This window comes from Sabethes cyaneus, chromosome 2 (assembly GCF_943734655.1).
Source record: "Sabethes cyaneus chromosome 2, idSabCyanKW18_F2, whole genome shotgun sequence".
In the NCBI taxonomy this organism is placed as follows: domain Eukaryota; kingdom Metazoa; phylum Arthropoda; class Insecta; order Diptera; family Culicidae; genus Sabethes; species Sabethes cyaneus.
This window is the reverse complement of record NC_071354.1, coordinates 13760461-13782660: the sequence shown is the minus strand read 5'-3', so window position 1 is coordinate 13782660 and position 22200 is coordinate 13760461. Positions and strand designations below refer to the sequence as shown.

The window sequence follows — 22200 nt, the reverse complement described above, 5'->3', positions numbered from 1 at the left end:
AAATCTGCTTTTCACTAAAGAATGCAACATAGTAATATAACACTTCATTTTTTTGCCCCTTCACATTTCGGAAATTTTTGAAGGGGGGGGTGACAAACTTTTTTTCAAATTTGTATCAGCCTTATTGAACTAAGTCTCTCCCGGACGCCGAAAAAAAGTCTAGGGTCCATTTAACGAATTCTTTGCACATGTCGTACGATTGAAATAGTCAGTAAGCTGGTCAGTGGTTCGTTTTGGAATTCAATGAAGAAGTAATTTTTATCACTGAATTAGTGAAAAATATAAAAATATTTCAAAAACTAGAAGAACATAATTTGGCCGGATTCGAATCGATCGTTAAAATTCATATTCAAGGCTTTACGGGTACTGGTAGTGTTTCTGTGCTATCAGTTGTTCTCTATTTTGGTGTCCTATTTAAAAATGCAAATGCATTGTAAATTATTTTGAAAGTTTTTGTCCCCCCCCTCCCCGTTTGAATTTTCTTTAAAAATCGGAGGACAAAAAATGTGGCGAACAAAATGAGTATTTTTTTTTATACAGAACATCAATTATCTGTGGGCTCTATAGCCCTAAGACGAGACGTGACAACTGGCTTCTTTGTCTTCTTTTCAACAAACTTTCGATACTTTTCACACGTTAACTAGCAGTTTTACCAAAAGTTATGAATATTTTGTTCTTGGCAACATTGCTGAGTGTCCTTTTTGTGTTTTTTCATGCGTGCAAAGCAGTCCAATTCAGTCAATCAGTGGCTGGTCTAAAATAGTCTTAAAATCTGCTACGAGCTTCGCAACTATGACTGTAAAAAACATTCGACTAATTGGTGTCTGCAAACCATAAAACAAATATTAATGGATGACCGACAGGCAGGTAACCAATCAAAGCTATTCTTCTGACATTGAAGATTCGTTGTCAACAAGCTCAAAATTGTGAAATCGTCACCAGATAAATATGGAAGCATTTTTAAAATGCATATTAATTTGTCACTTTTTTCGAAGCAACTTCTGCGGTATTCCAGTCGTAGGTAGAATCGAACTTTATTTAAACTGTTTGAGATTGCTGATTTTAAAAAATATACGACAAAAATAGTGACACCACATTATGGGCAGTTTGGCCCATAAACATATTGATGTCAAAAATCAGATTTTTAAGCCTTATTTCGTCGTCAATTAGCACTGCATTAGAGTAAAAATTGAAAATTTACAGTTGAAAGTTGAATTGAAACTCGATTTTTTTTATTACCCATTGCCAACAGCTTTTTTCCAGCCTTTTTGGCAGCAAATAAATACCGTGTGCTTCGAAAGCAAAAGCGATTCAAACCAATTTTTAATAGTTTGATCGAATATGAAAAGTGTATTGCAGTGCAGATAACACCTTACATTGATCGAAATAAATGGTAGTCGGATATTTTCAAGTCTGGTCGGTTAAAATTTTGCAATCGCCATCCTTAAATTTTTAATCCGATATAGTGTAACATGTGGTCGAGCATTGTCACGATGGAAAATTCTGGCCGTATTTCAACAAAAAAATTTTTTGTTACAAAGCCAAGACATTGGTTTGACCTATAAAAATGGGAAAAAGCTGAAGATTATGCATTTTTGAATTACCCAGAAGGCCGTATTTGCAATCTGGTCAATCGTACTGTGCAATTCTAAGCAATCATTCTTTTTTGTCATTTCCACACTCAACTATGCGACAGTTAAAACTTCTTTATGACTTTTCTATAAGTATCAATTATTGCAATTGTTTACCTATTTCTATCTTGTAAAGGGTGTTTTTTCTATAGAGGTATAGAACCATAAGTTGGCAGCATTTGATTGAAAAATGTTTCTTATTTTATGTTTAGTTTGAATTGCCATTTTATTATGAATAGACTGAAACCTGAACCACTTTTGTAAATTGTATTTTTTTTTTCACGAAAAGCACGGTTCAGTTCAAGGAACTCATCGCAGTCTTCTTCGTTCATTTTACGGACGTGCTCAACAATTGGAGCTATGTACCTCCATTTTTTGTAGCATAATTGAGTACCTCTAAATCTGGAGGATCTCTGGTTTCAACAAGACAGTGCAACATGCCGCATCGCGAGTGTGCCAAAATGGATTTATTTGAAGAAACGTTCGGTGGAAGATTCGTAATTTCGCGTAATGGACCTGTAAATTGGTCCTCAAGTTCATACGTTTTTATACTGTTGGACCGTTTTTTGAGGGTTATATGAAGTCATTCGCCACGTTATCACTGAGAACCAGCCGGAACTATGATGCTGTAAAAAATACCCTTTTTAAGTACGAAATAATGATGGACACATGAATATGGGTAGAAGACAGTCATTCAGCAATCGCTTAGGTTGGATTTGTATCAAGTTATACTCTACAGATACTAAGTCATAGTTTTTTACATTCCTACACGAGTTTTATCGTCCAAATCATATTTAATATGTGTTGAAATTGATTACATTGAACGAAACACAATCACCACACAGAATTACAATTATAATGATGCGTTGTTGACACATGTCAAACCCGGGTAGGTGACATTTTGATGCATTTTTCATCAACTACTGCGCTACTTGATGGAAACCAACGCTTTTTTACACATATTGAGAATTATTATTCTATTCCACAAACCAATTTCGGTGTCGGCGTATAATTCAAGTAGATAGGAGGTAGCTGAGTTGATTCGAGTACGATACGTAATCGCATTGCGTAATTGTTATCACATTTCCTTGAGTGCGACGCTCTCTATCAATTCAATTAGCAGCATTTCGTCGGAACGGAGAACTATGTAATTGCACGGCGCAGCCCGCCGCCGACAACCAATTCCATTATCGAACAATTCAACCGCTCGGCTCTAATCTTAAGTGTGACAAATTGATATCGATGATGAGAAATGTTTTTTTTTTTTCAATATCAGTTAGTACCTAAGCTAAGTACATCCTCGAGTACTTACATCCACCAAGTTTTTCAATTTCAGTGCTTAACTTACATTGGGCAGGAGAGGGTTAAAGCAAAGAATACATTAGCAATCGATGTTATTGGGCGCTGTGCTGGTGACAGAGTGTTATCGACATTTTCAAACAAAAGTTGCGCGCGGAATGAGTAATCCTGACCGGACATGAGTGTGTTTGTAAAGCTACGAATCACGCTGCTACAGCCATCGGCAGCGGCGCGAAGCAACAATCAAGGTCATGATGATTCAAACATATGATTAAACGAGTTCCAACTCACCATCAGGGGAGAAGCACTATCTTCGAATTGGTCATAAAAAAGTACCTTTCGATCGTTTTAGGGTACGAAAAGAAAAGACAGCAATTTACAACGAAAAAAACTACATGACATGTGGTCTATAAAAAGTCAGACAATTTGAGCTAATACAGTATAAGTTGAAATTTGAAATATTGCCCCCAGAGAGGAAATTTTTCTTGGGTCGGCAATCGTTCGTCGAGAGTCCCTCTGTAAATTGGGTCATTTATTGATCGCTACTGCTCCCTGCGGCATGGGAGCGGCGAACCGTCCAGGGTTACTGCGGCATTTTCAGGGTTTTCCTTTGAGCATCGGTGAGTGAGTGAGTGGGGCGCTGACCAGCTGACACGCCTTGCTGCTTTCTTAGGCACCTACGACGACGATGCGACGATGTTTGCTATCCATCAGGTGAGCAGTAATAATTGGATTGCGGTGAGCTGACAGCGATAAATGGCTGTGTTCGAGTGAAAAACAGTCGATTGTCAACCGGCTCGAATCGAAGGCGAGGTCCTAATCCAATTTGTGTTATTAGCAGCAAGAAGCAGTAGACTGGAGCAGCGCAAGCATGGCTTCCTCGTTCCAGTGCTAAGAGCTACGGATAATTAACTCCACCAATCTGCGGCAGTATTTGCTGCGCTACTGCTGCTGGCTGAGCTGTCTCTTTTAATATTGCTGCAAAACACACACCGAAGCTACGAGGCAAAGCAAATGCTTTCCCATATAAGCAGAAATTATAATTCTACACATCGCGAACCGCTCCGCAAATGGAAATATGCAAGGCAATCTACGGATCTACACGGATCGGACTAACGTGAGAGCGGGGTGGATGGGTGAATCGGAACATGTCGGACGTCGGTAAGGTAGTCATGTTTAATCGATTAACCAGCGCGTCTGTGTGTTGGTGCCAGTGCGATATTGTTGTAGTTGGAAACATTTTCAACTTTTCACATTTCGAGCACGGTTTGAGGGGTACTCGAAACAGCTGAATCGTTCCTTCTTTGCACTGAAACAAAAAAAACCGCAACGTGAGCAATGAGAGCTAACTAGTGAGAGGAATTTGAACGCGCACAAACACAAACTCAAACACAATAGTTTTTGGGAGAGGAAAATTTCAGTTACACAAACACACTACCATCTACCGTACTGCACTGCAACGTTTCGGGTTCGTTTTCGTTCACAACGGTTCTGGCAGGCTGGCTGGCTGGCTGTCCGCGTTCGCGGGCCCCTTGCCAGGCCAGCCACCTCACCAGCTGCTCGCTCGCTGCTGCCAGCTTCTGTTGGGCAGGATTGGTGTTGGGATGAAGAAAACATGCTTTTCGGCTGTTTTCTCTAATAGGATTCTACTACCAGGAAGGAGCAGCTCTGTTTGCTTTTCATTCGATGGGTGTGTAAATAGAGCGGACAGGCGGCATCATCTATATTGAATGCCAGCTTAATTTGGTAGACTAAATACAGAATCGAATTGCATGCGTTCCGAGGAGAAATAAAGAAAATATATTTGTTTCTGTTTTTTTAGATAAACTTACTTTTTTACAAATCGATATGCAGAAAAGCTGGTAATGGAATGCTTGTGTTTAGAAATAAATATTAAACAAAAGCAAAAGCTATTGCTGTAGCGAAATATTTTTAAGGAACTGTGTTTTAAATAAATAAATAAAAAAGGGCAAAGCGTTTTTAGCAAGTAGGAAATAAGCGGGCAACGCGGGAATGAAAATTCAAGTTTTTGCAAGTGGGTAGATAGTCAAAGTACTCACCTCACACTGCTCATGAAATAAAGAATGGAAAATTTAGCATTGGAGGTCAAGAGTAATGTTTGTGGATAGTTGACATAGTCTACATCTAATATGTGGTTAATCCGGATTTTGAAACATAAACAACTACAATACACGGAACAAAAGGTACAATGAATAGGTGTGTCCGGCGTTGTTCGGGATTATGTAAGGCTAGGCTCTATGGGCGTGTGGGCTGATTCTACGCTCGAAACGGTACTCGCTCTGTACCAGTGTACTGCGCGGTGGTGAAGGTGCTGTAACAGTTCCTGATTAATTAATTATTATCGGTTAACGATCCCAATGAATTCGATGAATTTTTACACTGCTGTTTTTTTGTTGGCGAATTTTCGATTCAATGGCTTGCTTGTCCGAAGCTTTGAAATTGAACCTTACTGATGAGAAAGACCATCAAGGATGGTATTATAGCGTGTGCATTGTTTTAGTTACTTTCTATAAACTACATCAAAGCATAGATATGTGATATGTTGATACTAGCACCAAACTTTGAATGATCATTTTCCATGAGCGTTTATGACAACTAGCTGGAACTTATTCTAAAACAATTTTCACAACGATGAGTAACTTACCACAAGAAAAGCTTGTCAAATTGTACCGAGTAATTTAGTAAAAAACATCCATATGTAAGACATAACTGCAGTTGCATAAGTCTCAATTTCAAATACTCATTATACAAATCAAATTATAACGACGGTAGATGAAGATAGAATTCATATTACTCCAAAGGAAGAGTAAAAGTCCAAGATTGAAAGAGTAAACACAGCGAGGATTATATATACAAGGTTATCATAATAGTTGAATAGTTTTCGCTCAAGTGTGAGATCCGCGATTTCAATTCAAGTGAATGGATGCTGGATTCGAACACACGACACTGGATCCGTACACCGCTTCTACCAGGGATCGATAGCACCACTTTCATTTAAAGATCATCGTGTGAGGATAAACCAAAAGACAAATTTTCATACACAATTACGTTAAATTTGTAAAACAATTGAGTTAACTTGAATTTACCATAATTAATTTAAATGCGGTGGTTTCGTATTCTATAAATGTATGATTTAGGTCATGGTAAAGATCAAAGGAGTGATCCCATGGATGCTCCTTTGGTTTGTTTAAAGAAGTGCTTAACGGATTGGAACGAACTAAGCTTACATTCACTGTAGCGCTAGGGAACACATCGAATGTCGAATCCCTCTCAACAGCTTCAATACAGCTGGAGGATTTTAAAGTTAGATGAATGTGCTACTCGAGCCGCAAAATGATTTTTTTCTGAGTTTTATTCGAACCGAAACTTTTTCAGAAAATTACCTAAATGATTGAGTTATTTTCTAATTTAAAAAAATATTAGGAAATACTTTTTGAATCACATTAGATAGAATAGCGCATCCATATCGCGCCAGTTTTATCCAAAAAATTCACTAAAACAGAAATAAATCAAATATTTGATAGCAAGTTTACAAAATCTGGTATTTCTTTTACATATTCCATAGCATTCATTCTAAATTTTACTTTTTCATCGATACATCGATTATTTAAATATATTTTGGGCGCCAAGTTCGACACTCAATTGGGTATTTTAATTTTCCCAAAAAAGTGGATTTTTCTATCTCATTTGATAGCCCGTCGTTTCCTGAATCTAGCAGTTCTTTTTATATTTCAATTAAGTCAATATTCGATTAAAAAATTAATAAAAATCAAAACTAGAATGATTTGCTGTTTGACAGATATCAGCCAAGCCGATTGATTGACTTGATGTCAGAAGTTCTCTCCCTCTCTTCTATCTCTCTGATAGAGCTCTTCATTTTAACCGAGCTTTTAAAGCTCTCATATGAAACCTGTATCGTTCGATGAACATAGTATATCTATTCACTGTGTTGTCTAAGACGAGCTAAAAAGAAAAGTGGTTTACTTGTAAGCTATCGTCTTATTCCAAAATTTTTTTTCAAATATAAAAAAAATGTTTTTTCATTACTTCCATTAGTCAAATTCGGAAAAGTCTTCATGTAGCGATTGAATGGCATCATATCTTGTCAGAATATGCGGAAATGTACATACCACTAAAATACCCAATTGCCCAATTTCACCAGTTTATGAAAACAAACTAAAAATAGGATTTACGTAGACTTCTCTGTATGCCTAACGAATCTATCAATAACCGGTACTGCGAAAAAGGCAGCAGAACCGAATAACGCTTAACCTCTCTACTAAGACCTACATCATTTTTAGTGCTGCAAATATCTTTTCTAATTTTACGATTCCCGAATGTATCAGAGTTATCCGAGGTGTTTTTCAAGGGATCGCAACATGGCTTTTTGAAATAATGGTGTCAAATATTTTTAAATTCGAAACATGTTAATTTTTTGTTAACAAAACATCGGTTATTGCCATATTAGGGTATGAAATGGGAGAGGCAACTAGAAGAAGAGACGCCTAGCATGGCTCACCCCATCCCAAGCCCCTTCCTAGCGCCTCCACGTGGCCATAAACCGCGGAAATACTCCAATTTGTATAATTGAGCTGCCAAGCCAGGAGGTGCGGGGTCGTGTGGTTTTCAGTTCCCGATCTTACAACTGTAGTTTTAGGCAACCAGTGAACTACACGACTTTATTTTCAAATGTTATATTATTTAAACTAATAGTTGTGGTAGTTAGTGTTTCGAATCTATTATGAAATCTAGTATGAAATTAGAATAGACTAGGAAACATCGGCTGTGGCCATATTAACTTAACTTATAAATTAATTTCTTTGCTTAACGTAAGAACAATCTAACTCGGACAAACAAGACACATGCTTCTTGTCTAGTTTGTCCGTGTCATACTAGTTTATTACAATTATAGGCTATGATACGCACTATCCGTATTTATGGACAAGTCGCTTTGAAATCCGTTCCAGACCAATTCCAGACCAAAGGAAACCAATAACTCCATATTATGCGTTATATTATAACCACTGAAATGTTCAATAACAGTGTTAAGTTTTATATCAGTGAAATCTCAAAAATGTTAACTTTCATAGGTGATAATTATTCGAAAAAGTGAGTTGATTATCAGCTCTCATGCAACTTTTCGCGATTAAACGCGATTCCACTGTTTTTGTTTTGCTTATGCGAGATAAACATCGAGTAAGATTCACTCGTAAAGTGACCTTGTATTTTCTTTGGGTATGAAATGGGAAAGCCATCGAGCAAAAAGCGCCCAACGTAGCTTTAGCCATCTCAAGCCCCTACCTAGCGCCTCCACGTGGCCATACCTGGAAATACTTCAATTTGTATAATTCAGTAGCCAAGTTAGGAGGTGCGGGGTCGTGCGGTTTTCAGTTCCTAACCTTACAAATGCAGTTTCGGGCAACCATTAAACCATATGACTTTATTTTCAAGTATTATATGATTTAAAATAATATTTTTGACAAACTGACCTATTTCAGGGAGCGAAATAAGGCGCTATATCCTTGGCAAATTGCAGCCTGGCTTCTGGTCTAAATGCCATTAGTTTATCCCCGAGGGTTTGGAGTATCACTTAACCTTTATTAGCAAAGATACTCCCAACGTCTGTAAATAAAACATTATCTATGTATATGGGAAGCGTTTGCTACGGGAGGTCCACGCCTTCTTCCTTCCCCTTGATTTCTAGGAGTTTAATGGAATTAGGTTTTTTTTCTGGTTCCACTTGATTCCTTGGAATTCTCTCTGCGGTACATGCTGCGCAGTTGGCCTGGTTGTTGACAAGACAAATGATTGATTCAAGCAATCGTCATTTTCCAGGATGCCTTCAAGAATTGGCTGCGTTAGTGTGAGATTAGATTAGATAAAGTGACCTTGTATTTTCTTAATTTTGCTTCACATTTAAAAAAACGAATACCATAAAAAGCAGAAAGTCGATTACGTTACAAATGTATCTGGACATTTAGAAAATGTCCGGGAACTTGCTTTTAGATCGAAGAAACGACAGAACATCCGGAATTTTAAATGTTGTCAGGAGCACTATATCTATACGCGAACAAAAATTCTGAAAAAAATGGTATTAACCCTCCGTTACTCGCGCTGTTGTATTTTGTACAACGCCTGTGAACCGTTAACTGTATCTCGGTATATCTCGGGATTCCAGCAATAAATAAAATGGCTCTTTTCAGCAAAGTTGATCCGCAGACCAAAATCTTTCAAACGGTGGAAAAAGTTTCATAAGTTTTTCACCAAGTGAATTCTGTTAGGTTTTAGCATGCCTATAAATCGAAGTTGGCGCGAATAACGAAAGGTTAATGCATATATGTAGTGCTACCCCATATGGCATAGTCACTTGCTATAATGATCATCTGGCACAACGGCTTTTTGGCATAATTGATAAGCGATTTCAAAAGCAATTTTTATCCTCAAAACAAAAGATATGCTAACAAAAATTTATCATTGTGTTCTTACGTCGTTCAGTTACACGTCTATTTTCTGTTGACACAACTCAACACTGCTTGTAGTCTCCTTCATAAACTTAAAGTACATAACATTTGGTTCGCTGGCATTAAAAACTCTTAAAAATTGGAAAATTACTTTTGGGCGTGGGACGATTCAAACTTTTTTCTGCAAATGTAGCCTTGATGTTTGCTGTAGGTATACAACCTTGAACAAAACGTTAAAGGTTGTTCAGTAATTTTTACCCAGTGCAAGTTTGATTGCAGCATACTTTCTAGAAAAAAAAATGGAAAACGTCATCGCCAACTGCAGAATATAGGTCATTCGTAAATAGCAGGGAAAAAACTATGTAAATAGTCCCTAGAAAAATAGGGCAAAGGACATAGTTTTGAACAGCCCAAATCTGCTTTGTTGCCTTGTAAACCTTAATCATAATATCGGTTGAAATATGAATAAAACACTAAATTTCAAACATTTCTGAAGGTACAACAGGAGCTCGTTAGGCAAAAACTTTTCCTCCTTCGGGTAGCAGCAAATCCTGACCTAATTACAGGTTAGTTTAGTGCTAAACCAGGAAAGGAACTGGTACGGCGGTTGAAAAGCCGTTTTTTCGCTTCCCATGTCGGAAATTAGTCACATTCAAACAATTCGCATTTGCTCCACGTCTCTCGTACGACGGCGGGTTAAAATCCCCTAAACAAGTCGGCGGTCGTTTTCGCGGCGGTCGCAAGTCGCGACGAGGCCTACATATTCTCGCTGTGTTCGTGAGCGAGACGCGTTTAAACAGTTGGTTGGATTTTGCCTTTGAAGCGTTTGTAATATCGAACAAATTTACACATACGACGGGCAAGGTTTGCGTTGTAGATGTCCGTGGTCCGTGTAGAATACAGTATGAATCGTACATCGTAGTATGTGATTTCACTTAAAATTGTTTCTTTTTTTTCTACGCGACTAGGAAATAAACTATAGGTTAGGTATTGATTTTTCATACCATCCAAAGCCTCGCCATGATTTTATCGATCCGCTCTAGCCCGTCCACCATCTTCCGCACGGGAAAATAAACGGCATTGTTCCGCGTTAGCGGGTCCTAACAGTGACCAACCCTTTAGCAAAAGAGGGTCCCTCGCTGTCGAGGATACACTAGTTCTCATGGGAAGGTTGGAAGCCATGCAATAAAAGCTGTGTGTGAGATGGCGAGCAGGAAAAAATCCCGCAATGCGGCAAAATGTGTAATCGTGTCCCGCCGCTGGGTGTTTCGCACGTTCGGTGGCGGCCCCAAAGCACGACGACCAGACCAAAGTGTATGCTGGTGAGTGTACAATGAGGCAAAAATCAAAAGCCAACCTGAGAGAGACTTTTCCATTTTCGCCTTAGCTAGGCGAGCGGGAGAATGTCGAAAACCCACAGGTGATGAAAACAAATACCAGACCCTTTTAAAAGGAAGTCTTGCCATTGTCAGCTAACATCAAATTCACTGTGCTCCACAGGGAAGCCATACACGCGGCTCCGCTAATTCAACCGGAGCTATGATACGTATTTGAAAAACCAAACCAAATTTCAACTCGTCGAACGACGAAATTGGTTAAGAAATCAAGGAATCACTATCGGGGGTAACCGACAGTGTGCATAGCACAGACTAGCAACCATCAAAAACGGTATACTTCACGACGTGAAGTTCCTTCTGCGGCCCCAACGGTGGAGCTTCACTTCACGGTTTTGCTGTGTGCGTGTCAACCAACGCGCCGCGGAGACTCTACACATTCAAGTCAGCCATGGCAGCAGGCAGGAACACATCTTGCGAGGAACACGAAAAGGTCGATTTTCATTTTCACCTATTTTTTCTTCACCAATATTGTCACTTCCTTGGGGAATCGAGATTCCACGCTAGCCAGCACCGATTCGCACCTACCCCGAATGTTCCGGAAAAAAATCCATCACGTAGAAAGTTGCAAAATGCTTACCATTTTTGTGTTTTAGCTAATTTGTGGCTTTTCCTGTTTCGAAGAGTGATCAAGCTTCCGCTTATTCCGGAACTTGAACTACTGCTGTTGCTGCTGCGCGTTCGCACTTGTCTTCTGTGGGTCACAGAACAGAAAATTTTTTACACTAGTTTAGCGGAATTTTCTTCTTCTTATGTGCGCTTGCTGGCCTGTCAACCGCTATTGTAGCACAAAACTGCTTTTCCGCACTTTTTTATTATATTCGATTACAAAAGGGGTATTTGCTTCGCGCACAGACTGAGGCAGAGAGAACAATCCGGGATCACCTCACACACCACCGCTGATGATGACTGCTGCTAGCTGACTAATGGCGCTGCTGCTTGCCTCCTATGCCTGCTTCTCACCAACTAGCGCTAACGGGAAAGATTATTTTCAAGTCTATATTCCACGGCGGTTCAAATTCAACTGCTCCGTGCCCGTTGACGAGGCCAACCAGCTCAGTCGTGCTTTCTGCTTGCTGTTGCTTTTGCTTGCTGCCGCCGTGATGAGTTAGTGTGCGTGCAGTGTATGTATAGATAGGCCGTGCGAAACGAGCGCAAGAGAGTGAAAACAGTCAGCGAGCAGCGACTACGGCCTCTTTTGCCGGAAATATGAATGCGCAAACACACAGCCGAAATCGTGAGAGAGACAGCCTGGAAGAGACATTGTATGCTGCAGTAGAGCTTTCCAGCTTTGGCCTCAGCGAGTTGCTCCAAGAGCTTGGACATGCATGTGTGTGACGCAATTTATGCTGTCGTGTAGATTATAGTTACTATATATATATATATATATATAGTAACTATAGTGTAGATAGCGTTCATTATGTTGCACAATGGGTGAGTTGCGGTTAAATTTATCCAGTTATTTGCTTCTATTTGGTATTTCATTACAAACTTTGCACATTGATTTTTGCTAAGGTAAATCAACGTAATAGTAATTATATTGCACAGGAAAGATTTGCTTATGCGCAGTTTAACGCTTTTCCAATTTCCGTTCCAATAGTTCCAATTCTGAATGCAAGAATGCGCCAGATGTAGTTAGTGATCCGTCATATATTTATAGGTAACCACTAGATGTGGTACGATCAGAGTTGTTTAATTTGACTGATTCTAGCCATTTGCTGAGTTAACATTATCAATACACACTAGCGTGCCCAGCCATAAATAGTAGGTAGTAGACCGATTTTTCAGAAGCATGTTTTGCCTTAGTAAAATCAAGTAACCGGTGGATTTATTTATACACATTAATTACTTATCACAGAATATTGGCCGTTCACTAAAATTTTCGGGCCTTCGATTTACAGCATAATGATTTTTTTACATTAAATTTCGCAGAGACGATAGGACAAGTACCCCAGTGGAAACTCCAGTGGACTTGTTTTAAATTTGAATTTGGATTCGGACTAACTTGAACTTGAAATAGGAATTGAATAAAATATGAAAATAAACTTGAAATTAGATTTGAAATCATCAAGTTTGCTTACAAAAGATATACTGCAGTGAATCGCATAACATTCCCATTTATATAGGAAACTCCATAAGAAAATGGAACTGTTAGGCGATTCACGGGAGTATACGTGCATTTACTATATTTGAACAAGAGGTGTTGCCGGCTATTTCTGACGAAGTACAAAAGGAAGTCGTGAGTAGCAAAAGCGTATGAACGACGAGCTGCATCAGGCACTACTTGGAGAGATTCAATTCGTACACCTGGCGAAAGTCGGGTGGCTACAGTGGGCCGGCCGACTTGTGAGTGTCGATATGTTAACCGAATTGGCGACTTGTAGCAATAGACCAAATACAATGAAAACAAGCTCTTGATACAGCACGAGTCACGGAAGCTATAAGCTGCCAGAGGAGAAATCAAGTAAAGGCCCCAGTGACCGCCCAGTTAGCTTCAAGGTACGGTACTGGTCCCACAAGCCCGTCGTCGCATGTTCGAACCTCGGCTGGGCGGTACTGCCCCCTAATTGTCGTGTACTTTATTAACCGGCTGCGAAGTCCGTCGATAAGGAAGGCTGAAGTCTTAAAGATCTTGGTCTATATTCTAGGCCTTTGCTTTTGTTCCAGTGACCGGCGCTGTATACAGAAGTTACTCTACTGAACCCGGTCCATGACTGTTTGTTACTACTTAGCTTTGCAGTCTGCGTAGGATACGTAAGTCGTTTTACACTTGGTCAATCGTAACAGGCTGATTTTTGCGGTTAGAACGAAGATGGCTGGTTTCCCCAGCTCATAGTGTTTGTTCGCCTTCTATACGTTTTGTTATCCTTCTATACTTAACCGTATGCCGGTGTCATCATCGGTGGTCACAATTGAGCTGAAATACAATGAACACGAACTAACTCCAGTCTAGTGTGAGATAAGAACAGCGGTAACAGCAGTCGGCATTTTGGTGTTAATACAAGCAATCAAAATGCCAAATTTTCTATATTATTGCTCCTGTGCAAGATAGAGAAATATGATATTTTTGCACTCTTTTGAGCACACACTCTTGCAAAACATTTGAATATTCATGATGAAAAAGAGTCCTAGCACTGTTAACTCTCTTGTTCTTCTGCTTTCGCTAGAGTTCACTCAAAAACGAGTTATTGTAGATATTATGCAAATACATGGAGCAGTTTTGGAGTGCCCTAATTAAAAAAATGGGTGAGATGTTGAAAGAGACAATTTTCGAGAGACGATTTAGCCCCGAAGGGATACTATTCAATTTACCAGGATGTGGAAGCCAAAATGTTACCCTTTCAAATGTATACCATCTTTTCTACAACTAGTATTGCCAACTTTCCGAAATAGTGTGATATGTTTGTTTGTTTGTTTATTAAAGACATTTTACACCTTTCCGTGCATTCGTGTCTGATATTGTGATAAGGAAACGCACCATTTTTCATCAAAAAAGTCGTAAAACCTGCATAAAACTTCAAGATATTATTACGACATATTCAGCGAAATGGTGTATTTTTAATATATAAGCAACTTTCTGGAACATAGTAGACTTTCAAAATGCAATCAAAAAGAGTAAAGCGGATTTTTTTAGTTTTTATGTGTTTGTTCATACTAAAATTTCGGTATGTCGTTTGTTTGAAGAGATAAAGCCAAAGTATCTTTGATAAAGTTTTTATTAAATTTTATTTTCTATAGGTTTGCCGAAGAATATATTTTGTTTTTTTTTTTTCAAATAAATTAAAAAATATAAATCTTTTATCTCCCTTTAATACGGGTTAATCATAAATTTATTCCTGTCAATAGATGGCTTTAATGACATACAACAACTTTGCTAATAATATTGTAGCTATTTTACGTTTTGCTTTTGAAAATTCGGGTGATCGCATTTTTCGCATTTTGAACCACTGTACACTGATCAGTCCAAGCTGGGGCCACTACCTTACCTTCTCCATAATATTTAATGTAAAACAATAAATGCTCGTGATTCCTGAATGCTTCGACAAATTACTTAAAACTCTTATATGATTATTTTATTTTTCCAGGCCAAAATTGGCTTTTAAAAGAGAACCGGCCTTATGTTATTATCTGGGCACGCCAGCGTGCGCTAGACCCATCGCTCGGATTCGAAAATAATCGGGCTACAATGCTTTGCATTTACCAACTCCCATGGCACCAGAAACTGTGAAGGGTGAATCGCAGATGTTTATCAAGTTGACTTGTGAGTGACGAAAGGCTTTAGATTCTGGCGAAAAGCAGCCCAAACCGAGATGACTTTAGGCGACAAGTAATCCCGGCCAAATAAGATTCTACTGCGTATTTAGTACTATGTGGGAATTTTTTGTTAGATTATAGTTACTTTAATAGCTTGGGTCATTCGTGAGTTCTGCGGGATAGGGATTTGAACCCGGGCTCTCGGCCTGAGAGGCTTAAATGCTAACCACTACACCGGGACTGACCCCCATCGTTTTCAAATGTTTGAATGAATAGATTGGGTGGTCTCAGGTAGGGTGTAAGAAATTTCTTATTTCCTTTGTTGAAATGGTTTTGCTCTGAGAGAAAAGTTAGCTGAATGACATATTGCATGTTTTCTTCGTATTCTATTTTATACAGAAAATTCAAATCTTGTGATTTCAATCAAGTCATGCGTTCATGACTCTCCTGAAAAAAAAATTATGTGTCTGCTACTGACTGACCGTACAGAATAGTTTAGGCGATGGACTGAACATTTTGAACAACTCTTCCGAGTTTCAAATGTCAGAGACCAGCAAAACCAGTAGCGTATGACGCCTACAGTTTGTCGAATTAATCGCGTCAACTTGGAGATGCCATCGCTGGATGAAATTGTAGCAGCCATCAAGTGTATAAAATCCAATAGAGCGCCAGGGATAGACTGTATTTCAGCCGAAATGCTCAAACCTGACCAATCTTTGTCAGCCCAGACTAAGTCTATGTTAGTGAACACTGACAATTCCACCAACTTCAGAGTAGCGGGACAACAAGTTGAGCAGGTAGACGCCTTTCAATATCTTGGTAGCCAAACAACGCCCGATGGTGGTACCAAGACTGATATAGCCACACGGATCAGCAAGGCCAGGGGTGCCTTTGCAGGTCTGCGAAACATTTGACGCTCAAACCAGATGAGTCTACGTACGAAAACCCGAATCTTTAAGTCAAACGTTAAATCCGTACCGCGAAACGCGGTGCGTCTCAGCGGAGACAATGCAAAAACTGCTGGTGCCTGAGATATATCATTCGTCTCTGGTGGCCTGATAACTGGATATCAAATGAGCAACTGCATCGTCGGTGTCATCAACGGCCGATAGCCACAGAAATTCGTGAATGTAGGTGGAAGTGGGTCGGACACACCTTGAGGAAAGGAGCGAACGAGGTCTGCAGAGAAGCACTGGACTGGAATCCACCACAAGGACAGCGCAGAAGAGGCAGACCCGAAGGCTCATGGCGACGCAACTTAACCAACGATATCCGGGATGTAGACGAGAACCAGTCCTGGCGACAGGTAAAAGCCATGGCGAGTAACCATCAGCAGTGGAGATCTCTGATTTCATCCCTTTGTTCTGCCGGACCGGCGGACATGGACACATAAGTAAGTAAGTAACAATTCAATTATATTGGACCAGAAAATATGTGAACTAGAAATTATTGAATAAATTTCTTTTCAAAAATCATTAATTTCTACTTCCATCGTCATTAGTTATTGTTCAAATAATTCTTAAAAGATGTTTGGTTTAATTTAAAAAATTGTGGCAACAGACAGTCTTCCAACGTATAGGCTTTTTAAAATATTGCTGTCCAATATAGGATAAAGAGATGACTGGAACGTTTATTATAAAAGAATTTATATCCGATATGACAGATATTAATTACTCAATCGATAGCCGAACTAAATTTTTCCGAATTCCCAAAAAAAACCTTCCTGCAGCTCGCTGTGCACTCCCACATTTTCGCACCCAAAAGCTTCCTCTCAGCAGTTTAGCTTAGATGATAGGCGCACCGTGCTGATGTATGTGTTTTGGTGCGTGGCGCTATTACTGCGCAGAAATGTCGCAATGCACACAAAACCCGGTTTGCTCAGTCTCCGGTTCCTATGGCAGAGAAGACGGCCTGAATGCCACAGCCACAGCAAGGTTCACGCTGCTTTGCATATTCGATAAAACACCGTTTTCTCTGCTCATCACTACCTATATGTGGAGTGTGCGATTTGGAACCGTCGAGCTCCCGTTCGTTCCAATCTCTATGGAGAGCAAATGGAAAACATGGCGGATAGTTACACTATTCGCACTGTCTGCTTTGCGGATGCCACGACGGTTCTGCTCCACTCGGGTCGGTCCGTGCGGACGCACACTGTCGCAAAGGAATTGCCGCTCTCATCACTGATTGCCATCGCTACTGCTGCTGCTGTCATCATCAACATGATGGTGGTGTGCTTTGGTTGTATGTATCACTCTGCTCGCTATAGTAGCATTTTCATGGATGCAAATTTTAAAGCTCATCTCGTCCTCACCCACCCCCACTCGGATGGACCAAACCCACCTCTTTGCTTTGGATCGCATCGGTTGGTTGGAAGAGAGAAAGTTTTGTACGCACTACTGTGTTCTACATACAGCTTCATACTTTGTTGGGATGGGTGCGGTTGATTTTTCTAGCTAAAAGCACAGCTTTGTCACAACGTATCAGATTGTTATCCCTACGTACGATAAGAGGATGAACGAAGGGAGCGGTTCAGATTATATGAATCAATTTGCCTACTTTGGCACTTCTAGCGGACTCAGTGGAGCCCTGAATCCAAGCTGTTGATTGCGATTTTGAAGCACTTTGCAACATGGCACTTTAAAAAGCGTATCAGTTGTAGACACGGCTCACCCACGCCACGACAGGTTCACAGAGAGACACAGAAGGGTGGAGAAAGAGAAATAACACGCTTCAATAGCTGCGTGTTGATTGTTCTATTGTTTTGCGTCCTTTATCTCTAGCTACACCGAGCGGTCCACAATACGGTCGTGGCCACGTAGCTTTAACTTGCCCACCGCCCGCATTGCATCCATTCCGTCGACGACGAAAGTTCATTAGCCAAATTTGAATATTTATCATTACTGGTGTTTTACGAGCCAAATGCTGCAGGGTGATAAGAATTGACAACATTCACGTGCTGCCCTCGGTGGAATTCTTCTGCTCCTGTTGTTTGCGTTACGTGAACTCACCGTCATTAGCACCACCGACCGTCGTCCCGCAGCATTTTACAGTCCAAAGTTTTTATTCTTATGTGCATTTGTTTTTCGTAAATGATTTTTTATTGCTTAATTTTCATAAGGATGGCACCAAGTTGGATTATCTGAAAACAAACAACCTGAGCTCACTGAAACAAATGTCCAATCTAAGTAGTATCGTTTTGGTTGGTCATTCATGTTTTCCAAGCTGCTTAAATTATGTTTCTAGCATCAGTGTATGTAAATTCGTGCGCAGCCTTGTCTTCTATTTCTATTTAATACAACTATGTATTATGATTTTTTGTAAAATGGCATAATTTTCTTCTGCATTGTCCATTGGGTTTTTTGCAAATGGCCCAATAATGATTGCAACATATCCACTAACAGATGTACTCCGTTTTAAAGCATGTATACCTCATGGTACGAATTGTACCAGAACTGCCGGAAACAGCGATGACAGTGATCTAATAAAGTTGCACAGAAAACAGTCCCGTAAACCGAAACAAATTAAGTTAAACGTTCGCCCCGCAATCGCCCGTCACGTCGGCTGGATAAAATCCGGCAGCAGAGGAAAGCAAGCAGTAGCAGCACCAACAAGCCGAATGGGAACAAGTTTTCGAAGGTTCGAAAAATTTCACTCATCACATCACTCTCCAGCAGACAAGCATTGATTAATGGATTGGACTGATGCACTGAACACATCTATGAATTACATAACTTACGAAGAAGGAGTGGGTTTTGATGTACGAACCAACGGATAAAAGGGTTTAGGCCAAACGACGTATCTACTATATACAAGTGAAATACGCTGAGCCGGTCGAAAACAGCATATTCAGCAAAGAGAAGAACCTCATTCGATTTGCTAATCACGTCCGAAGGAGCCGGCATTCCGTGCTAATCGTGAATGATGGCACAAAAAAGGCTGCAAATGTTTGAGCTAACGACCTCCTCCCGGCGATTGCTTCTGCTGTCTAGCACAAATTGCATTAAATATGACGTATTTTCTAGAATAATACAGAGAAGAACAACTTTGGCTTCGATTAATAAAGTTTCATATTTAACTGTTATTGTTGTTTGTTTCCTTTAGCTTACCAATATGCCAGGAAACTTACGTCGTTTACGGATATCCCTTGTAGTGCGTGATACTTTCCCATCGGTTGTTCGACTGGTATAGCCAGCGCTCAATTTGTCACACGAACCAGTATAGGTACTGTGCTAAGCACAACAAAGTCAAGCTGATGTCACATTTTTCTTATAAGTGCCCCGAGAACGACACAGCCTAACGGCCAGACTGACAGCTCTAACGAAATTTATGAACTTTTCTTTTAGGACGTTCAATCGAAACCGTCATCAGTGCGATTGGATTAAGTACAAATTTAGCGAGGAATTCAATTGTGAAGATTCACCTCCTCCGCGAGAGCGGTGAACCGCATTCAGTGGATCGTTTAACAGCAACTCATGCTACATTGCTACAGTCATGCTGGCTGACTACTTATCGTTCTAAGTATTACTTTGATTAACATTGAGGTTATGATTTATCAGCACTTGCGACTCGAGCAGCTCGTTCCTCTAGCAGTACGATTTTGGTTCAATTGCTTTATTAAAAATTTCATACCAATCGAACTGCATTTGGACGGTCTTTTGACGCTGGGTTTTCAATGCTCGATTTTTCTTTATTTGAAAACTTGGAAAATGAGACTTTTCCATGAAGAGTTAGTTATCATCTACAATACAATTAAGTAAAGTATTTTTCTATCAATCAACGATCTGATTGTTCTTACGCAACCCTTTCGAATCTTTCTACAATAAAGGAAATTGTTTCCCAGATGCAGTTAAATATTTGCAGATGAAAAAAAAACATGAGTCAACATAGAAACTTGAATTCGTATGTTTTTTATCATCCATGCATGCATCCTTGATGAAAGTTTATTTATGATTGTAAACTTTTCATTGGCCAATCAAAAAGTTGTCTTTTTTCTATATGAGTTCGATTTCTTTTCGATTGAGAAAATGGAACGGAAACAATTTTTATCTAACGAATAGAATTGAAAGGAAAAACTTCAATTTTCTTAATTAATGGATATAGAATCTGTAAGACGCTTAAACTGACTAACTGTACTAATTACAGTTCTTTTTGTTCTTGTTCAGTTTTCTTGATTTTCAGATTCTCATACCTTTCCTTCAGATCAATTGCGGCCAATGCAGTGTCAAAAGTCGTACATAGGAGAAACTAGTCAATTTTTGCACAAACTAATAGAACAGCATAAATATACGATCAAATCTAAAACAGTTGGTGGTACAGGTTTAACGCAACACTTTAACGAAACAGGAAATAAATTTAATTTTGACGAGGCTAAAATAGTAGAAAAGATTTCCAAACATAACACCAAGCTGATTGCTAAAATCTTTTATATTAAGATTAGGGATGACGGTAACATCGTAACCAAACAAATTGATTATTTAGATAGTTTATGTGTTATGTGTTTATAAAGAGATAGAGTGTGTAGTGCAAAAACGCAAAATGTGTAAGTCTGAATTTAAATTTAATATGTAATATGTGAGTTTGTTAAATATAATGTTTTAGTGTCCGCAGACGATGAGTGAAAGGCAGTAAGTTGCTCGAAACGTACGGACAGACTGACACTTGAATTTAAATTTTTTTTTCGCCGAAAACCGCCGATCACAAGGAGCAAACAATTTGAATTGTGGCTATCAACTTAATGGAATAATAATAGAACATCTTTTTCTCGATGCAACTTGTCTATTATTACCTGGAAATTTTTTGAAATTATCGTACAGGTTGTGGAAAGAGTCCTACAATTACCGGAAAATTGATCGGAAAACTCGATCCTTATCATTTACCAACTTCAAAAATTCAAAAAAGACTCACTTAATCGGTTGTTCCACATAGTTAATCTGAATCGACTGTATCGTATGCTGCTTTGAAATCAATAAAAATGTGATGCGATATTTCGGCAACATCTGTCGAATAGTTAAAATATGATTCGTAGTGACGCGAGCTCCCATGAAGCGCCTTTGATAAATAATTCCCTATGAAACTTGTGCTGTCGGCGTCAGCAGGCATAGCAGGATTTGGAAGATCACTCAGTAGGCGGTGTTGAATAATGTTATGCAGTCGAGCCGATCAGCCCTTTTTGATGATGGGACAAACAAGTTTTTTCTCTCCACCATCTAATCACCATTCCCCATCCAATCACCAATCATTTCTTGTATTCTGGGGCTCTTCACCTAGTGCTCTGAAAGCCGACGATATTTTGCCCCAGCTGTCGCCGAGAGTTAAAGTAATCTCAGTAGTCGCACGTAGATCTCGGCAGATTGAGGATTGTCTCGCCCTCTGTTGCTCAGGCGAGGACGACGGTTTTAACTAAGTGATGGTCAAAGTCATTATCCCCGGTATGGCATGTTACAACATCTTGTTGAAACCATAGCTTCTCCACATCAAGTGTTCAATTGTTGCATCAAAAGTGGACGGACACAACTCCCATTGTTGAGCTCGATGCAGACTGGGCTCTCTTGATGATAATGATAAGGCGGTGCTCCGTAGCCGCAAAGTCACAGAATTTGCATTAACGAAGGGCGATCATCTCTTTTTCTGTAATTACCGCGGCATTACGCTGATCAACGCCGCCCACAAGGTGCTCTCCCAAATTTTGTTACGTCGTCTTCTCCAAAGGCAATAGTCTTTGTTGGGCAGCATTATGCGGGGCTTTATGAGGACCCGTGCTACTACGGATCACATTTTCCGACAAATCCTCCAGAAATGTCAGGAGTACAAAGTGCCCTCGCATCATATTTTCGTGGATTTCAGGGCAGCATATGATACAGTTGAACGGCAGATAATGCACTAGTACGGTTTTCCGGACAAACTGACGCGGCTGATCAAAGCTACCCTGGAGCGAGTGATATGCTACGTGTGCGTTTCGCGGAATTAAGGGCCGGTTCTTCAATATAAGCATCACGTGCACAGCCCTCACCTCAGAAGTACCGATGACAACAAGAATGAATTTTACGCGCAGATGGAAAGTGAATACGACCACTGCCCAAAACATGATATCGAGATCGTCATCGGGGATTTCAATGCTCAGGTTAGTCAGGAGGAGGAATA

At 39.7% G+C, this 22200-nt stretch overlaps 1 protein-coding gene across 1 annotated transcript in view; it reads right to left on the bottom strand.

The window, feature by feature from the left end:
- Positions 1-11835, bottom strand: part of LOC128733988 (calmodulin) — a 75835-nt gene extending 64000 nt beyond the window's left edge. Inside the window, exon 1 of the mRNA XM_053827938.1 lies at positions 11387-11835. Within this exon, the coding sequence (XP_053683913.1) occupies positions 11387-11389 (3 nt within the window). The 5' untranslated portion in view covers positions 11390-11835. The remainder of the gene's footprint in view (positions 1-11386) is intronic.
- Positions 11836-22200: the final 10365 nt, after the last annotated feature.